Source organism: Cariama cristata, unplaced genomic scaffold, assembly GCF_000690535.1.
Source record: "Cariama cristata isolate BGI_N322 unplaced genomic scaffold, ASM69053v1 scaffold29232, whole genome shotgun sequence".
Lineage (NCBI taxonomy): Eukaryota > Metazoa > Chordata > Aves > Cariamiformes > Cariamidae > Cariama > Cariama cristata.
This window is the reverse complement of record NW_009602616.1, coordinates 31,973-47,901: the sequence shown is the minus strand read 5'-3', so window position 1 is coordinate 47,901 and position 15,929 is coordinate 31,973. Positions and strand designations below refer to the sequence as shown.

Genomic DNA, 15,929 nt, shown 5'->3' with positions numbered 1-15,929 from the left:
AAACTATGTTGCTTAGGGTTTGCTTAGCTGTCGTTACTTCCTTATGTGCCTGTTCTGAACTTGGAATTTAAACTGCTGTCACTTTGTTGAACGCCAAGTTTTGTGGAGTTGTCCATGATTGCTGACTAGGAAGCCAGCTGCTACTTGTGTGCCAAAGAACTGAATACTCAAGTTTTAGTAGGTGGATGTTTGTGCCTACGGTCTTGCTGTGGAATCTGGGTGATGCAAGAGAAGATGGATACTTCTTGAACTACATATTTTCAAAGCAGTTTTTAAAATTAAAACATTTTTAATGCTGTTAATTTGTCTTTGTTCTTAAGACCTCTTTGTGTTGGGTTTTTAAAGTTTTTTGGCCGTTCTTAAAGTTAACCACCTAGAATAGATAAGAATTCTTCTGTTCACTGGAATGTAATTGTCACATGTATTTTTAGAACAGTAAATATTTTGCATAAGCCACAATTACATTCTCAGGCGGTCCTTCTCACCTCTAACCTTTTTGAAAAGATAGGCGAGAGTGAGAATTTCAAATAGGGGCTTTTGCCAAAGATGAGAGAGGCATAGGCATCAAAAACATAGCAAAGCATCCATTTAGGTTTAATAGGTGGATTGTAGCAGGAAAAGAGAAAATCCAGAAGGGCGATGAATCAAGCACAAGATACTTGGTAGATGAGGAGAAGGCCGGACACTCAATTTTTTAAATAAATAAATTTGAGGAGCTTGTTTTCAAAAAGGATTTAAAAGTTAGGTACACTGCTACAGGTTGGAATGGTCAAATGAACTAATGAATGTCAGTCTTAGGTGTGTCTTTTTGTTCCAGGATCCCAGCTAGATTCGCCACTCACTTTTTCTGATGGTTTGCACAAACTCTGCCTTAGAAGTTCACTGTTTTTTTTAGGATGTAGGTATTATGTGCCTGAGTAACTGACTGCCATATCCTGACACTAGTAACTAAAAGTTGTGAGGAATATGGGTAGCAATACTGCTAAAGACTATTCCTGGCCATGTCATAAAAGCCTTCTTGATTTTTTTTCCAGTAAGCCTCCAGTGTTTTACGGGTAAAAATGGCATTAAATTGACATGAGGTGACAGTCTTTATTTTGGTGCTGCTGGAAGCCAGTCAGCTCGGTGGTTAGTACCCAACAAGCCAGTCCTAAAACTGTTGTGCTGTGAAAAGTTTTAAATGCTGAGCAGGTGTGTTTTCTATGTAAACTTTATGAAATATTAACAGTTGTCTTGCTGCACTGAAAGTATTTAACTGATTAAACAGTTAACAGCTTGATTCCTTACTTGTAAAAATGATAATGAAGATTTTTCTTTAAGAAAAGAGAATACAATCACACTGTTTCCTATATAGTTGCTACAGTGTTAAATGGCTATATTAGCCTCGGGTGCACATATGTTTGCCTTTGTGACTTGCTGCTCCCTTTTGAAATAGGGAAATAAACTGACGTGCAATAGAATTTGGGAAATGACACCTCAACTCTTTTTAAACATTGGTGTGTTGTTTTTAAATACTGACACTACAGATGTTTAACGTGAACTGAATTGTTCTTGTATATTCTGAATGAATTGGTAGTGAATTTTAAATTTTCATTAAGCCTGGGTTTCACATGACAGTTGTGGCCATCTTGCGTTACTCCCCAGTGGGCTCACCTGCATATCTAATAACAGTTTGGTTTAAGAGCTCCTGTCTGCATTAACACTTTTCCTTCTTGAAATTTCCCTGATGAAAACAGGTGTTGACTGCATCAGCCTCTGCCTTCTCCATCATATTTTTAATACAGTTGCACTTTTGTTGCATTTCTGTGGAAAATCTTACAAACACTGATTCTAAACCTTGGTTTGACATGTTTCTCTTCTGTATTTCCGTCTTAAAACTGTAACATCTGTCAGCGTTCCCAGTGAAACTTGACATTTACAAGGACAATACTACTCAGAAATATTTGTGCTATTGTATGTTTTTAAGATGAGGACTAGATTCACACCATGAATGGTCTCTCACATCGTGAAGCATTTTTTCGGAGAGATTTCTCTTACTGTTGTTCTCATCAGTTCCTTGGTTTGTCTTTCCCACTGTAACTGCTAAGAGTAAAGGAGGAGGAAGGATTGGGGGTATTGTTAAATGGATTTTTTTTTTCTAATGTCTTCTTTTACATCAGTGGTGTTCATTTGAACAACAAATAGAAAACAAACATGGGAATTGACCTGTAAAATTCAGTGAACAGTAGAGAGTGTTGGGGCAGGGGAGGACTTAAGCTGTAGGCAAGTCCTATCTCAAATATACAAATGTCCTAAAATGGATCTGTTTTCAAAACAATTGAGCAGTTTTGGATCAGCTGTGGAAAAACATCACCTCTACCCATGTGTTTTTACAATGAAGTAGTATGATGCCAAGATCTCTTTTTTTTTTTACAGAGAGAAAGGTGACAAAGAGCTGGGTGGATCAACATTGCAGTTGCTACCTACCGCAGGCTACTATTAACAGGTCACGGTCTTGATTTTTTGGGTATGTTACTGCGAATGCTGTTTCTGTAAGATTTTGTTCTTGAGTACAGCATCCCTGCCACAATTATAACAAGGACTACCAGTATGTTTTTAAAATACACTGGTAAATTTGGGTCAAAGTTGAGAAATTTCATCTTCTACATCAGTTGCCTTTGCCCTGAGTTCAGATGCTGTCTATAACAGCACAAATGAGTAACGAATCTTGGACAAACACGCCTTGCTGAACTACAGAATAAGTTCCCTGACTGGAAATCTGAGAAACAAGTTCACATACTTGATTTCGGAGAGAAATGAGGTATGAGGGAGGGCAAAGGTGTGCGTGCTATTTGTCAACAACTGGTTCTGCAAACTCAAGGCAAAAGCAATCTCGTTCTGTGGTGATCTTCTGGAATTGTTCGGAATGATCCAGGTAACGTTTCTAGAGAATTAAAACTACCTCAGTGGGGGTTACTTGGCTATTTCTTTATTGTAACAAGAGGCTCCTCTTAGGTTGCCTTCAAACTGGTTATCAGGCAAGAAGTCTTGAAGGTCATATATTGTCAAGTATTTTTTTACTTTATGGAAATGTTATCTACGAAGTTTTCCTAATACTGGATGAGTTCTGATGAAGGAGCGGGAAGTAGAATTTTTCTCCAGACTAATAAAAACGAATTAATACCTTGCGAGAAGGTAATCATAGAATCATGGTTGGAAGAGACCTCAAAGATCATCAAGTCCAACCGTATACCTGATACCACCATGCCCACTAAACCATGTCTTGAAGGAAAATAGAAATAGTCTGCTTTATAACGTGTTTTAAAAGTGATGATGTGGATTCCTCTATACTTTACCATCTCCAGTAGTGCAACCACTGTTTGTTTTCACTTGGGGTATCTGGGTCGCATGCAAAGTGTATTCTTAGAGCAAGTTCAACCCGAAGGCCTGGGCCTAAGGTGATGGGCAGGCTGTTGATCTCCAGGTGGACGTGCGCTTCTCAGGCTGGGCCGGTGCTGCTGCTCAAACTGGGTAGGAATTGGTTCCCCGAGCCTCCTTTCTGGGAACATTTTTCAAGAGAACAACTAAATGTTGTTTGTTTGGAACAGGCTGTGCTACCCGCCACTGGACCAGCATTTGTAATAAAGGATACGAAGTAATAATATTGGACAAAAATCAAGGGGTAGAGAGGGCTTAGTCGTAACTGGACAGCTTGGGAATAATTCCTGAAATGGAAGTAGCTCTTCAAGCTTCTCTTGCTGGAACAGCAGGATGTGCTCCGGAGTCAATGACTTGTAAGGATTTTCTTCTTCCTCGCGTGCTCTTCTGGAGCCCTGCAATTCTGTTGTATTTTCCATACGCGCAGCACCCCTGTACATCCTTAAAGCAAATCACACTGTACTGAAGGGTAAGAGCAAAGGGTGAGCTTCTGAGAAAAAGTGAGATGGACATCTCTTCTAAAGCGGTTGGAGCAATTTGTGGTGATGATGGGATGATGCAGACTGCTCTGACTGGGGTTAAGAAACTGCCACTCCAGCTGTTTGCATCATCACTGCTGGATCTGGTCATCCTTGGACATGGTGTCGGTGCATCAGCTGTCGCGTTTTGCCACATTGAAAGGCCACTAAAAGGTTGGGATGGGTGAGCTCCTGAGGTTACATCTGACCACCTTGCCCTGTGAGCACACGAGTGTTGCTGCCTGAGACAGCACCGACAGCAGTGAAACAGCAGCTCGCCAGCATCCAAACTGAAATACCCACGTTCTTGCTCGCATCTGGGTTATTACTACAGCCGTTTTGTAGAATCGTGGTTGGAAGAGACCTGAGAGATCATCAAGTCCAACCGTATACCCAACGCCACCATGCCCTCTAAACCATGTCTCGAAGCGCCACATCTAAACGTTTTTTGAACACCTCCAGGGATGGTGACTCCACCACCTCCCTGGGGAGCCCGTTCCAATGCCTAACGACTCTTACAGTGAAGAAATTCTTCCTAATGTCCAACCTGAACCTCCCCTGGCGCAACTTGAGACTGTTTCCTCTTGTCCTATCAAATTTTTGAGCTAAAAGAAATAATTGTTTGCATATGAGTGTAAAGGCTGTACATTAAATTACCCTTAAAGCGTAGTTTATGGATAGGCAGCCCCTGAAAGAGACTTGCAATTCAGTATGTGGGTGTGAAAATATACTCTGTGTGTTTTCATATACTCATGGCTATGGAGAAAAGAAAAAAAAAAAAAGCAAGCCACCAGGTTGTGTGGAGGTTTGGGGCTCTTCAAGAAGCCGTTAGATGGCAGTCCCTGCACTTGAGGAATGCTTGGGTCTTCCTCTCCAGCCTGGAGAGGGAAGGAAGGGAAAGTGCAGCATTCGCAGGCTCCTGGTTGACCCACGCCTGCCCTCCAGGCTGAGGGTGGCCCAGGAGGAGCCCTGACCGCACCACCACCACCAAGGTCAAGGAGGAGGAGAGGGGACCTCTGCAAGTAGCTGAGAGACGAGAAGTAAATCCACAACTAACTGGGTTTTCGGTGAGCGTTTCTTTTAGCTTTACTGTAAGTGGGACTTGGAAAACGAGCCAGCAGCTCCTTTTTTTCTAGTTCAGGGCTCAGTGAATAACCCAAAAGGCATCTTTTCGTGGGCTGCACATACCGCACCGCTTGCATCCATTGCAGTGAAAAATCTGATTTTCTGTCACCATTTGGCATCAACCCAGCTCCGCAAGAGAGGCAGGACGGAGTTGTGGCGACTCAGGGAGGTTTATAAAATGCAAAACTTCACTCCTGCGCCTCTGCTGAGCTGGGGAGCTGGAGGGCTGTGACAGGCTGTAGGTGTGAAAACTAAAAAAGGGAGACGGCCATGGCCTTAATCCCTCCGGTCCCTTTTAGCTTCTGCCAGGCCAGGCTGCTTTAAGACTAGATTAAGTTTCTAAGAAGGTGCAGCAGCTTGGCCTGAATAGCTCAGCCTGCCTCTGTCCCATCCATCCCCTACCCTTCGCATCATCTCACCTGCTCTTTTGTCCTGGTAAGTCTCAGACCTAACATTTCAGAAACTGCGTAACAAAGGACGTTCGAGGGAGTAAAAACCACCAAGCCAAATATTTGGCTCCCCCATTGCTTAATTTAGAAGCGGTAAATACTTTCTTTTTCTTTAAAAGACACCAACCTCTGGACTCTAATGTCTGTGTTCGCAGCAGTACCCTCCCTTCGGAGACCTGTCGCCAGTCGCGCAGAAAGTCTGGGGTAAGATGTGGGCTAGAGCGCAGTGTGGTCCCGGTACAGTGCCTTAGCTATAGGAATAGGGTTTAATTGGGGGTTTTCATTCTTCCAGTAGCTTCATTCGGCAACTGACTGATGGAACAGCCGCAGGCCCTCTCTGCTCTTCCTCCACTTCATCCTCACTGCTTCGCTCCCCTGCCTTTGCCTTCCCACTGACCACACTTCCCAGAAGCATCCCAGTAATTATCCACTTTCTTCCCAGAAAGATCCACTCGGCGGGTGTGCTGCCACCCATTTATAAGCAGATTTATTTTTTTTTTTTCCAGGAGGGCGCGGGTTGTGTTTTGAAAGAGGCAGGAAGCAAAAGAAAGCCGTTGTAAATCGCTTGCTCGGAGGGTGCCCACCTGCAGATGCCGGCGGGCGGTGGGGCGCAGCCGGCCCGCAGCACCCACACGTGCCTCAGGGAAGCACTGGCCACTTGGTTCATCTCCAAGGCACCACTTCTCAAAAGCAACAAAAATAATTCAACCGAAGCAGTTTATTTTTTATCAATTCAAACGCCCCTTCATTTTGAGTGCAGCGTACTGAGTTCAATGGTTTTGACCTGTTCAATGCGTAACCCAGCACACACTTGCTATTTTACTGGCAAGATGGTTAGAGGCCATGCTATTTATAGCGCATAGCACATCTTGCATTAGTTATTTTTCAACCAACAGCAAGACAAACTCCCCGACGTGTGACAGAACCACACAACTTGGCACGGGCTGCTCCTGATAACGCGGTGGTGGAAGGGTACGGTACGAAGTCTGGGCTGTTCTGGCTGATGGCAAATGGAAACACATCCAAAGGGAAGAGTCATCGTGAGGATAAAACTCTCCAGGGGCTTCAGAGAGGATGGCACCTCTACCAGGTGAGGTATGGAAAGCTGCGAGTAAGGGGCTCCAGTCTTCTGCAGGATATGCCGCTAAGAATTACTTGGGTTGTTCCTTTGGTTTGCATTTAGCAGCACCTATATAGGAAATTTAGTTTTAACATAAGAAACGACATTATTACAGTGAGGGTGGTTGAACACGGGAATAGGTTGCCTGGAGAGGTTGTGGAGTCTCCATCCCTGAAGATACTCAAAGCCCAACTGGGCATGGTCCTGGGTGCCCAGCTTGGGGTGACCCTGGTCAAGGGCAGGGGAGCTGGACCAGACCATCTCCAGGAGCCCCTTTCCCACCTCCACAGCCCTGCGTTTCTGCCTAACAACCCCATCAGCACTGCAGGACAGAGTGAAATTTAGGAGGCATTTCTGCACAGAAAGGGTCATTAGGCATTGGGATGGGCTGCCCAGGGAGGTGGTGGAGTCCCCATCCCTGGAGGGGTTTAAGACTGGAGGTGGCACTTAGTGCCATGGTCTAGTTGAGATGGTGGTGTTAGGGCAAAGGTTGGACTCGATGATCCCAGAGGTCTCTTCCAACCAAACCGATTCTGTGGTTCTGTGAAATGACAGCTGAAGGCAGTTCAGATCCACCTGCACAGCCCAGGAGTGCTCACACCATCTCTTAACCACCAGCTTATTTCCAGCTCCACGTTTCTTCCTCTCCCTGCGAGGTTTGGCACGGGCAGCTCTCATCACTGCCACCACCCAGACCTCACCCACGAAGGATCAATCCCCCATCCCAGGGACCAGAGAGTGGGGGACTTCAGGCAGGACCCGGGCCCGTGCCACGACACACAGGGCAGTACGAGGGAGCTCTGCCCTGCCAAGCCGGACGGAGGAGGAGGTAGCTGGGTCACTGCCTCTCCCCTAAAACCTGGAAAGGCAAGTTTTAATTGCTGCTTCCTCGTCAAGCCATGCTGGGGAGGTGGGGGGGAGGATTATCAGACGGTGTGAATTAAAGCCGAGATGTAATTAACTCTGCATGTACCTAGAAAAGATTCAGAAGGCAGGAAAAGCATCCCATGACAGGAAAGAGGAGGTGTTTCAGACACTGCAAAACCCTAAAAGTCTTTTCAAGCTAGCTGGCAACATTTCCCAGGCACTTTGGTCGAGGTAAGAGGACACCACCCAAGAGGTCCTACTGCTAACGTTTGGGCTGACGCTTGGGTCTTGAAACGCAGTTTTGCCAAAGCAGAGACACATCCCGAGTAGGTGTCCTGTTTGTGAATCCTGCACCAGTTTCTGCTCTCCTCGTGTCCTTCCCTTTTCTTTCCTCACCAGAAAGACTTCCCAAGCTTGGCGTGAAACCGCTCCTGGGAGATGCCAGCATTTTTTGCAACTCTAAGCCAAGGGCTTAGGTAGCACCTGAGCACCTGGCAAGGCAGGCACCAGGCTGCTGCCAGCCTTCATCTCAGAGGGGAAAAAAATAAATCTATTGTAAGCACTGGAGGTGAAACCCACCACCTCCCATGTGCCCTACTCCTTCATCCCTGCGCCAGGGGATGTTTAGTCATAGATAAAGCTGTCTCATCTAAACAACGGCTTACACCATCGTAATCAACACCAAAAAAGCCTCCCAACCAAAGTACACATCCTTTCATTGCTACAGGTTAAAATAACTTTTGTTTGTGCAGCACAGCATCCTCCACCTAAAATAGAGCCGCTCATCTCTTCGTCATCTCTAGGAGACGAAGAACACGTGTTTCAGCTCTTAGGGAGAGGCTTTGTCCCGGCGAGGGCACCAGAAGGACCCAGCCCCTCGCTGTTGCCTCCGGCCGGCCCGGGGAGTGGGGTCCCGCAGCGTTTCTGCAGCCCCAGGTCACGGGCAGCAAGGATCCCGCAAACCCCCCCCCGCATCCTGGGTTTTCCTCAATTTGTAGAAGCCCAATTTTTACCGTAAAATACGTGTCCACCCTGGTTATCCCACTGCATAACATCACATCGTTCTGAAGCTGCAGCAACTTTTAACCATACACAGTTGCTTCCTACTTGTGCTATTCTAAATAAAGACTGTTGTTTGTTTTTTTTTTTAAAAAAAACAAGCTAAAATGTTCTCATGGTGCAGGTGAGGATAAAGAAAAGTAATCAATGAAGTTTAGAAATTGCTACCTACATCCCATTAAAGAGTTCTACCTATAGCAAAAATTTAGGACCAAGGAGTTAATTTACTACAGTTTTTGCTTGTTCATTAAAATTTGACTGTGCAGAACATGTGCCCAGCACCACGTTACTTACTTTTATATTGTGGCTGGGACAGGGGAAGGGAAGGGAAAATAAATCTGCTCAATCTGACAGCTCAGACCTTGCTCTTTGCTATCAGGAACACCATCAACCAGACTCAGAAAACAGATTCTATTATTACCCGCGGGCCCGATTCCCTTTGCCAATCATTAGTGGTGTCCACAATCACATTTTCCTTGCAGAAATATTTTCTCCATGATGTGCAAAGATGTTGCCAAGTGCTCAAATAAAAACAGTTCTTCCCAAATAGCTTTCAGTTCCAGTAACCCAAGGTACTGCACTCACCCACAGCCAAGATTGCACTTTCCAGGTTTAGGGGTGATGGTGTTTAGTTTGTTGCTGGCTGGTGGTTTTGGGTTTGTTTCTTTCTTTTTTTTTTTTTTTTTTTGGACACATTGACTCCCATCTTCACTGTATGGAAACACTTCTCAGGATTGCAACAGCAATTAATCAAGCCCCAACATTCTAGTTTCCTTCTGTTTCTTAGAACTGCCACCAAGTCCTCTGCTATAATGCTATCTTTATTAATAGCTTCATAAAGCTTCCTTCCATACAGTAACGTAAGCAAGACACATTCACAACTTAAGTGACTTGCTTTAAGATAGTTTCAATCATTTTTTTTTTGCTTGGCTTTTTGTTTGACCCTTGCTTTCTTTAGGTAGTGAAATACCAGCTCACAACCCAATACAACATTCAGGTATTAGGCTTTCTGTTCGTGAGTAGGAGTCAAAAATTCTGCATTTTAGTTCCTTTTGGATTCCTCTTTTTTTTTAAAAAAAAAAAAAGGCAAAAATAAAACTGAACCACACCAGCCCTTGAAACAGGAACTGGTTCCACCCTGGCAAACCACACGGGCAGGTCCACAGGGAGCACCCGATCCACGTGGTAAATATTCAGAGATGAAATTTTACTTCCCATCTCCAACAGCGTGTGAAAGAAATAATGGGTTTCCAGTTCAGGCAGGAGTCAGCTGTGTGTGGTACTGCCCTCCACCTCTGTTTTACAGCCCTCCCCACTGGGATGCGAGGCATGCCCCGTGAGCTTTTAGCCATGTGAAGATGCTGGCACTGGGTTTATAAGGTAACGGAGCTGGTCCCCTTTTCCAGCATTTATCACCTCGGTATATACAAGGTAGTTACAGGAAATTCTCCAGAAGAACCCATAAACTGTTACCAATAGAAGTTTAATCCTGAGCTGCACATTTAATAAGAGGAGGGCAAGGTGTGGAAAAAAAAAATCTCCAACCGCTTCCAGCTGGAAGACAGACAAGGAAACCAACTCCTAGTTCAAGGAAAAAGTTATGAACCTCCCACCTTCAGAGATAAAAATAGGCTATTTCGCAACACACATCCATGAAGAGAAAGGATGGATGGGATGCGTCAACAACTGCCTGTCCTGAGGCAAACACATCACGTATTCTGTGTCCTCACACTTGATGTTCCTCCCCAAAGCAGACACCTATAGCGTATTTTTACTTGGCACGTCCTATATTTCTCATACCCACCCCACAGATGTGTTTTATCTTGTTCTCACGCATCAGCCTCTTCCCATCCTACTTCTACATCCTATTCCTACTTCCCATCCTACATCCCATTTCTGTTCAACTCAGTCCTCCTTGGCCTGCTTAGGGCTTGAGTCTATCCCAATGGGTTGGGTGATTTGCATCTCAGCTGCCCCTTCCACTTTTAGAGACAACTCTTAGTGCCTGGCTCATCCCTTTGGGACCTACGGGCTTTTTTTGTTGTTGTTTTATTTCAGGAAAGGGATAAATGTGCTGTGTACTCAACTTCAAAGCAATGGGGAAAAGCTTGATGGAACCGGGTTAAATGGTAGCAAAAGTCAACAGAGTGAATTCTCTGGAACTGGTTTTGTCTGGTAGGACAAGGGACCTTGAACCCCCTTCCGTCAGCTGCTCTCCCCCCCACAGCAGCCAGGGTCAGGCAATTCGGATTCAGCAGATGGTCCAGAGCAAACCCAGCTCCTGCAGCACTGTAATAGCACAGACTTGAGTGCATTTGCAGTTTACATCTGCAAAAAAAGAGCTAAGTGAGCATTTTATACGAAAGCTGATGATGGGAGACCCAAGTTTCTGCAGCCCCATATCCACTTCGCCCCCCCCCAAAAGCAGACAAGATCCTAATCCAGTTAAGTCCTCTTTGCCGCTCAGCACTCATAAATTCCCACTATATATTCACAAGTGCATGCAGCTATCCGCGTACCTGCATGCCTGCAGGCAAGGGACACAGCAGGGTTTTGAGACTTTTGAGTTTGCCATCGTCACTTAGCACTCTTCCCTCTTCTCCAAAGCATTCAGCAAGCACAAAAATGGTACTTTCCAGTCTGATTATACTTACCAGTATGACTTTGAGATGTGGTCTTTCCGCTCCTGACCTTAAAGTGGTCGGCAGAGCCAGATGTTTTACCTAAGATACAGGCTGTCAGCTAGCTTCCTCTCACGTTTGTGCACATCTGTCTTGAGAAATGCCCAAGAGAGACTTCATCATTCCCTGGTGCAGCATTTGATTTTACTGTGCAAAACAAACCCCCTGTATATTGTGCTCAACAACGTGATAATTAAAATTAAAAAAAAAAAATCAGGTCTACACAGGATGGCTGCAAGTGCTAGAAAGGCTTCTTCCTTGTTCCATGTAAAACAAGGATGGGGAAGAGGTTATTTCAAGAAGTTACAGGGCATGGAAAAATCCTCAAAGCACTTTGGGATCAGCTCAGTGCTGCTGCACTTGGGTTTCAGCCTAACACACTGGCAAGAACCATCACCTTAGAGCAGAACTGAGCACAAGAGGTACCCAAGTGAAACCACGAGAGGTGCACCAAGGCTGGCAGACTCACTCGGAGATCCAGGTGACTTCCCCAACCAGCACCAGACAGACAAGCGCGCGCAGGGGGGCTTCACAAGAGTTAAGAGCAATGGCAGAAGCCAGATGTTTCCTTGATTACCATACAGCCATTACAAAGTTCAACAAAAAGCTTAGGGAAATCGTGCGGCATCTCATATGGGTTGGCATCCGTAGGCTCTACCTGTCTTCTGCCATCTTCAAAAGGCTCATAATTCATTGGGAGCCACGTAAAACTGAAGAATTCCCCTTAAACCTTACAAATCCTGTTTGAAAAGGACTTGCATTTTGCACCTCACGTACCTGTCAGAAAGTGGTGAAAACACAAGAGCTGCCTCTACGTCCATCATCACCCTCCAGCCAGCCTCAACTTGGTGCTGGTTTTGAGAGAGAAAATAATATGGGAAATGATCACCACACCCAGGTAACAGTACGCAGTCTGGAAAAAAACAAAACAAAACAAAAAAACAACCAACAAAAACCTCCAAAAAAACCCAACCAGAACCTTGTCCAGAGCAGAAATAACTCTGATTAAAAAAAAAACACCACACCACCCACAAAAAGCCCCCCAAAAACCCAACCCAACAAACAACACTCAAACAAACAAAAAAAAAACCAACAAAAAAACAAACCAACAAAAAACCCCACCCCACAACAAACCAAAACGCCCCCCCCAAACCCACCAAAAATCCACATGCTCCCTTTATCAGGGGGGCATTTATAAATTAGTTGCTATGGAATAGTTTTAAACGTTACAAAGATTACAAATAACCACATAGTTTTCAAGAACCTTTATACATCATCTTTTTTAATTAGATTAGCTTTACAAGCAACTTGAGAGCTCTTTCATAATGAACACTGCTTTTCAAATTACACAACTTTATAGGCAACCTGTAAATGAATCCTGAATTTCTTCGCCTGCTATAGATAAAGGTCTCATATTTCACAGCCAGCTAACATCATGAATAAAAATAGCATTATGAAGCTTTATCTTTAACCAGGACTAGACACATACAGATCGTAAGACAGTTTTAAAAAATAGTTTTAAAACAAGGACCTGCTTGGTGATGCTCAAGACTGAATATTCAACCGACATGAAATGAACAGTTTCTAAAGGACACGGAAGAAATGGTTGACCTGATTTGTTGACCCTATTGTAATGACTTACATGGAGTGAAAAATTAAGCACTTTTTTAACCTGTCTGGCAAGCACAAACCTACAGTGTGATTAGAATGTGATACGCCGTGTAACTGCAGAAGTCTGAATTACAGAGGGACTGAAATGAGTTTAAAGGCTTATGCTTACATTTCTAAAACAAAACCAACCAAACCTCCGTTAAAAGTAGTATTAAAGAGGATGAAGTAGAAGAGTTGGCTTTTTTGCTTGTTTCACTGGTAGCCTAAATGCACTGCAGACCAGACAGTAATAAAGATTTGCACTCCTTGGCCAGGTTGGCAGAGGCACTTACAGTAAAGGTATCCTGTCTGTTTTTCTGGGAAGAAAAGAGGAAAGAGGAAGAGAACTCCAAAGGGCAAGAACTTACTTTAAAAAAAAAAAAAAAAAAAAAAAAAGAAAAGCAAGATCAAACCAAAACTGGGATTTCTGTTGGTTCTCCTAAATGACATACCAATACTGAATTTTCCCCCCCTCTGTCAGTTTGTTACTAAACAATTAGCTTTTTCATGTTTTACATGAACAATAGTAATCTTTTTAATAAAAAATTACTGAGCTTTCCATAGAAAAGGCCTCTAATTGAATACAAACTATACAGATGCTAAAATTGTCACAAGTTGTAATATATACAGAAATATTTCTGTACACTCACATTGTTTTGGCTGAGTAAGGAAATAAGGGACAGATAGAAAACTGCAGTGGGTAAGCTGATCAACCCCCAAACTCCTGTAAATATGAATGCTGTCTTTTATAGGTTTGCTTTTGTTTTCTCAAGCTTTTAAAGCTCAGGAAAAAAAGAGAAAGAAGGAAGGGGAAAAAAAAATAAAAATCTGTGTCCAACACACCCATTTCTTAAAAACAAGAATATCAAAGTTTCTGCACATCTCACTTTTATTCTGTGATGTCCCCTCTCCTTGATAAAAAGAAAACAATGTAAAAGAAAGTAAATGTTTTCTTACTAAATATATACCTCAGTATTGATCAAAGGGCAGTGCCTTTTCGGGGAAATCCTTCAGCACAGTGAAAACCTAAAGATGTATTGCACAAGGAGCCTACAGTGATGCACTTCAGCTTCAGTGTGCTGACCATCTCCTTGATACTATATAATAGATCAAGGTGTCAACTTAAAGACTGCATGGGACATCAACATTGGAAAAGGAAATTAAACAAGGTGAAGTTTAGATATTCTGTTAACTTATATACAAAGGAAAGGGGGGTGGCAAGTATTCTTTAGAAAAGGGAGAAAGCTCAAAATTTTCTGTCAAGTACGTAAGGAGGTTCTGGGTACCTCTAATAGCCTAGGAAAGCCCTTGTATATTCTTGTAACTTGATGGTATTTACCAGGTCCCCAAAGCCAATGACAGCAACCGAGAGTGTCAAGTTCACTTAGTGCCAGTCACTTTAAAAAAAACAAACCAAAACCAAACAACAACAAAAAAAAACCCTAAAAAACAAAGAAGAGACAGAAACTTCCCCTCTGTGGATTCAACATACAAAACTGAATGTTACTAATAGCGAGATACTGATTTGCTTCTGTTAATAAGGTTCAAGAGGACAATAGTCAAAAAAACAATACAGCAGCAATCTTTAAAAGTTAAGATTAGTGTGAGATATGATATAAAACAATCAGGTTTTTAGCTGGTAATTAAAGTGCTCCTTTTCTGACTTAAGGTGTAAAGAAAATTAAAGTGATTATCAGTTACTGGCAACCCTTACATTAAATTAGGTCTTTCATGGCAGAGGAGAACAGTATGAACAGTTTTACAAAAATAGATCCATGTTATTTTGGAGAATACTGTAATTTTTTTTTTCAGTTTTTCTTTTTTTTTTTTTTAAGACTCAATTTTGATAAACTGTACCTGGTCATACAAAAATTACCCAAAATTCAAACTTTTACCATATAAAAAAAGGGAGAGATGAATTGGATTCAGCTGGATGACAGGTCTGGCAAAATATAAGGATGGACAAATTCTATGTAGGGCACTTATTTATGTCCAGATGCATATGCTGTTTCTTACTGATTGCTTATCTTCTTCACATAAGCAGTCACAGGCCTGGAGTCACAATCACATAGTACAATGCTTCAGCAGTCAAAGAACCTTCTATTTGATGCAACATTGAAACACTGTTTGCTTCTTTATTAAAATGTTGGTTTGTTGTCGATTTTCCTTTATCTTGTTATTCACATTCAAAAGTTAATAGATAGCATCAAGATTTATCAGGGAGAATAGCAAGGGGAGTTGCTAAATCAAAGGCTTATAAAACGTCTTTCCCAACTGAGTCAGAAGGTTTATTAAGTTCAACCCTCACACCTTTTTCACCTGCAGAAATACGAAAAGGAAATCAGTATTATTTTTCAGCATTTATCAAAGTGCAGCCTATAGAATTGCTACATCACTTTCCAGATTAGTTTTAAGAGACTACTTTGAAGATTGTCTAGTACATATGATCTAGCAAGACAGGTATTTTTGTATACATGCTCTGTATCCTGCGCCGTGTAAAGTTAACGAGTCGTGGTTACTCATCATCCCTGAAAGCGGGCATGTATTTGGCTGCCCAAGTGGAAAACTGGATACTTCACATCATGTGTGTGGTTCTGAAGCTCATCATCTCAGCCTTTATAAAGGCAAGCTTTAAGAATGGCCAACTGACAAGCTGAAGATATTTTCCATTATTCCGTTATCAGAATATCCAGAGTTTTTGGGTATTTACCTTTCTAAAGAAACTCTGAGGAATTTTTAAAATGCAACATTCCCTTTGACTTGCTGCTAAAAAAGCCAAACCAAACCAAACCACCAACCAACCCACACCTCTTCTGTCTTTTGTTCTAAAAATTGACCTAGGTAACTTCAGATACCCGCAAATAAAATGTTGACTATCAAGACATTAACAGGCACAGTATCCCATATTCAAGAAAAATTCACACATATTATGCATGGCTTTAGTTAGACTGACACTAAGCCAAAAATGAATAGTTTCCTATTTTACGACATTTTATTCTACAATTTAATATTTTACTGTCAGTAGAAAATAAAAAGCATCTGG

General features: G+C 42.8%; 1 protein-coding gene across 1 annotated transcript in view; it reads right to left on the bottom strand.

The window, feature by feature from the left end:
• Positions 1 to 14,685: 14,685 nt before the first annotated feature.
• LOC104157504 (egl nine homolog 1) overlaps positions 14,686 to 15,929 on the bottom strand; it is a 6,606-nt gene continuing 5,362 nt past the window's right edge. The window contains exon 4 of the mRNA XM_009694854.1: positions 14,686 to 15,205. Coding sequence (XP_009693156.1) covers positions 15,141 to 15,205 — 65 coding nt within the window. The 3' untranslated portion in view covers positions 14,686 to 15,140. The remainder of the gene's footprint in view (positions 15,206 to 15,929) is intronic.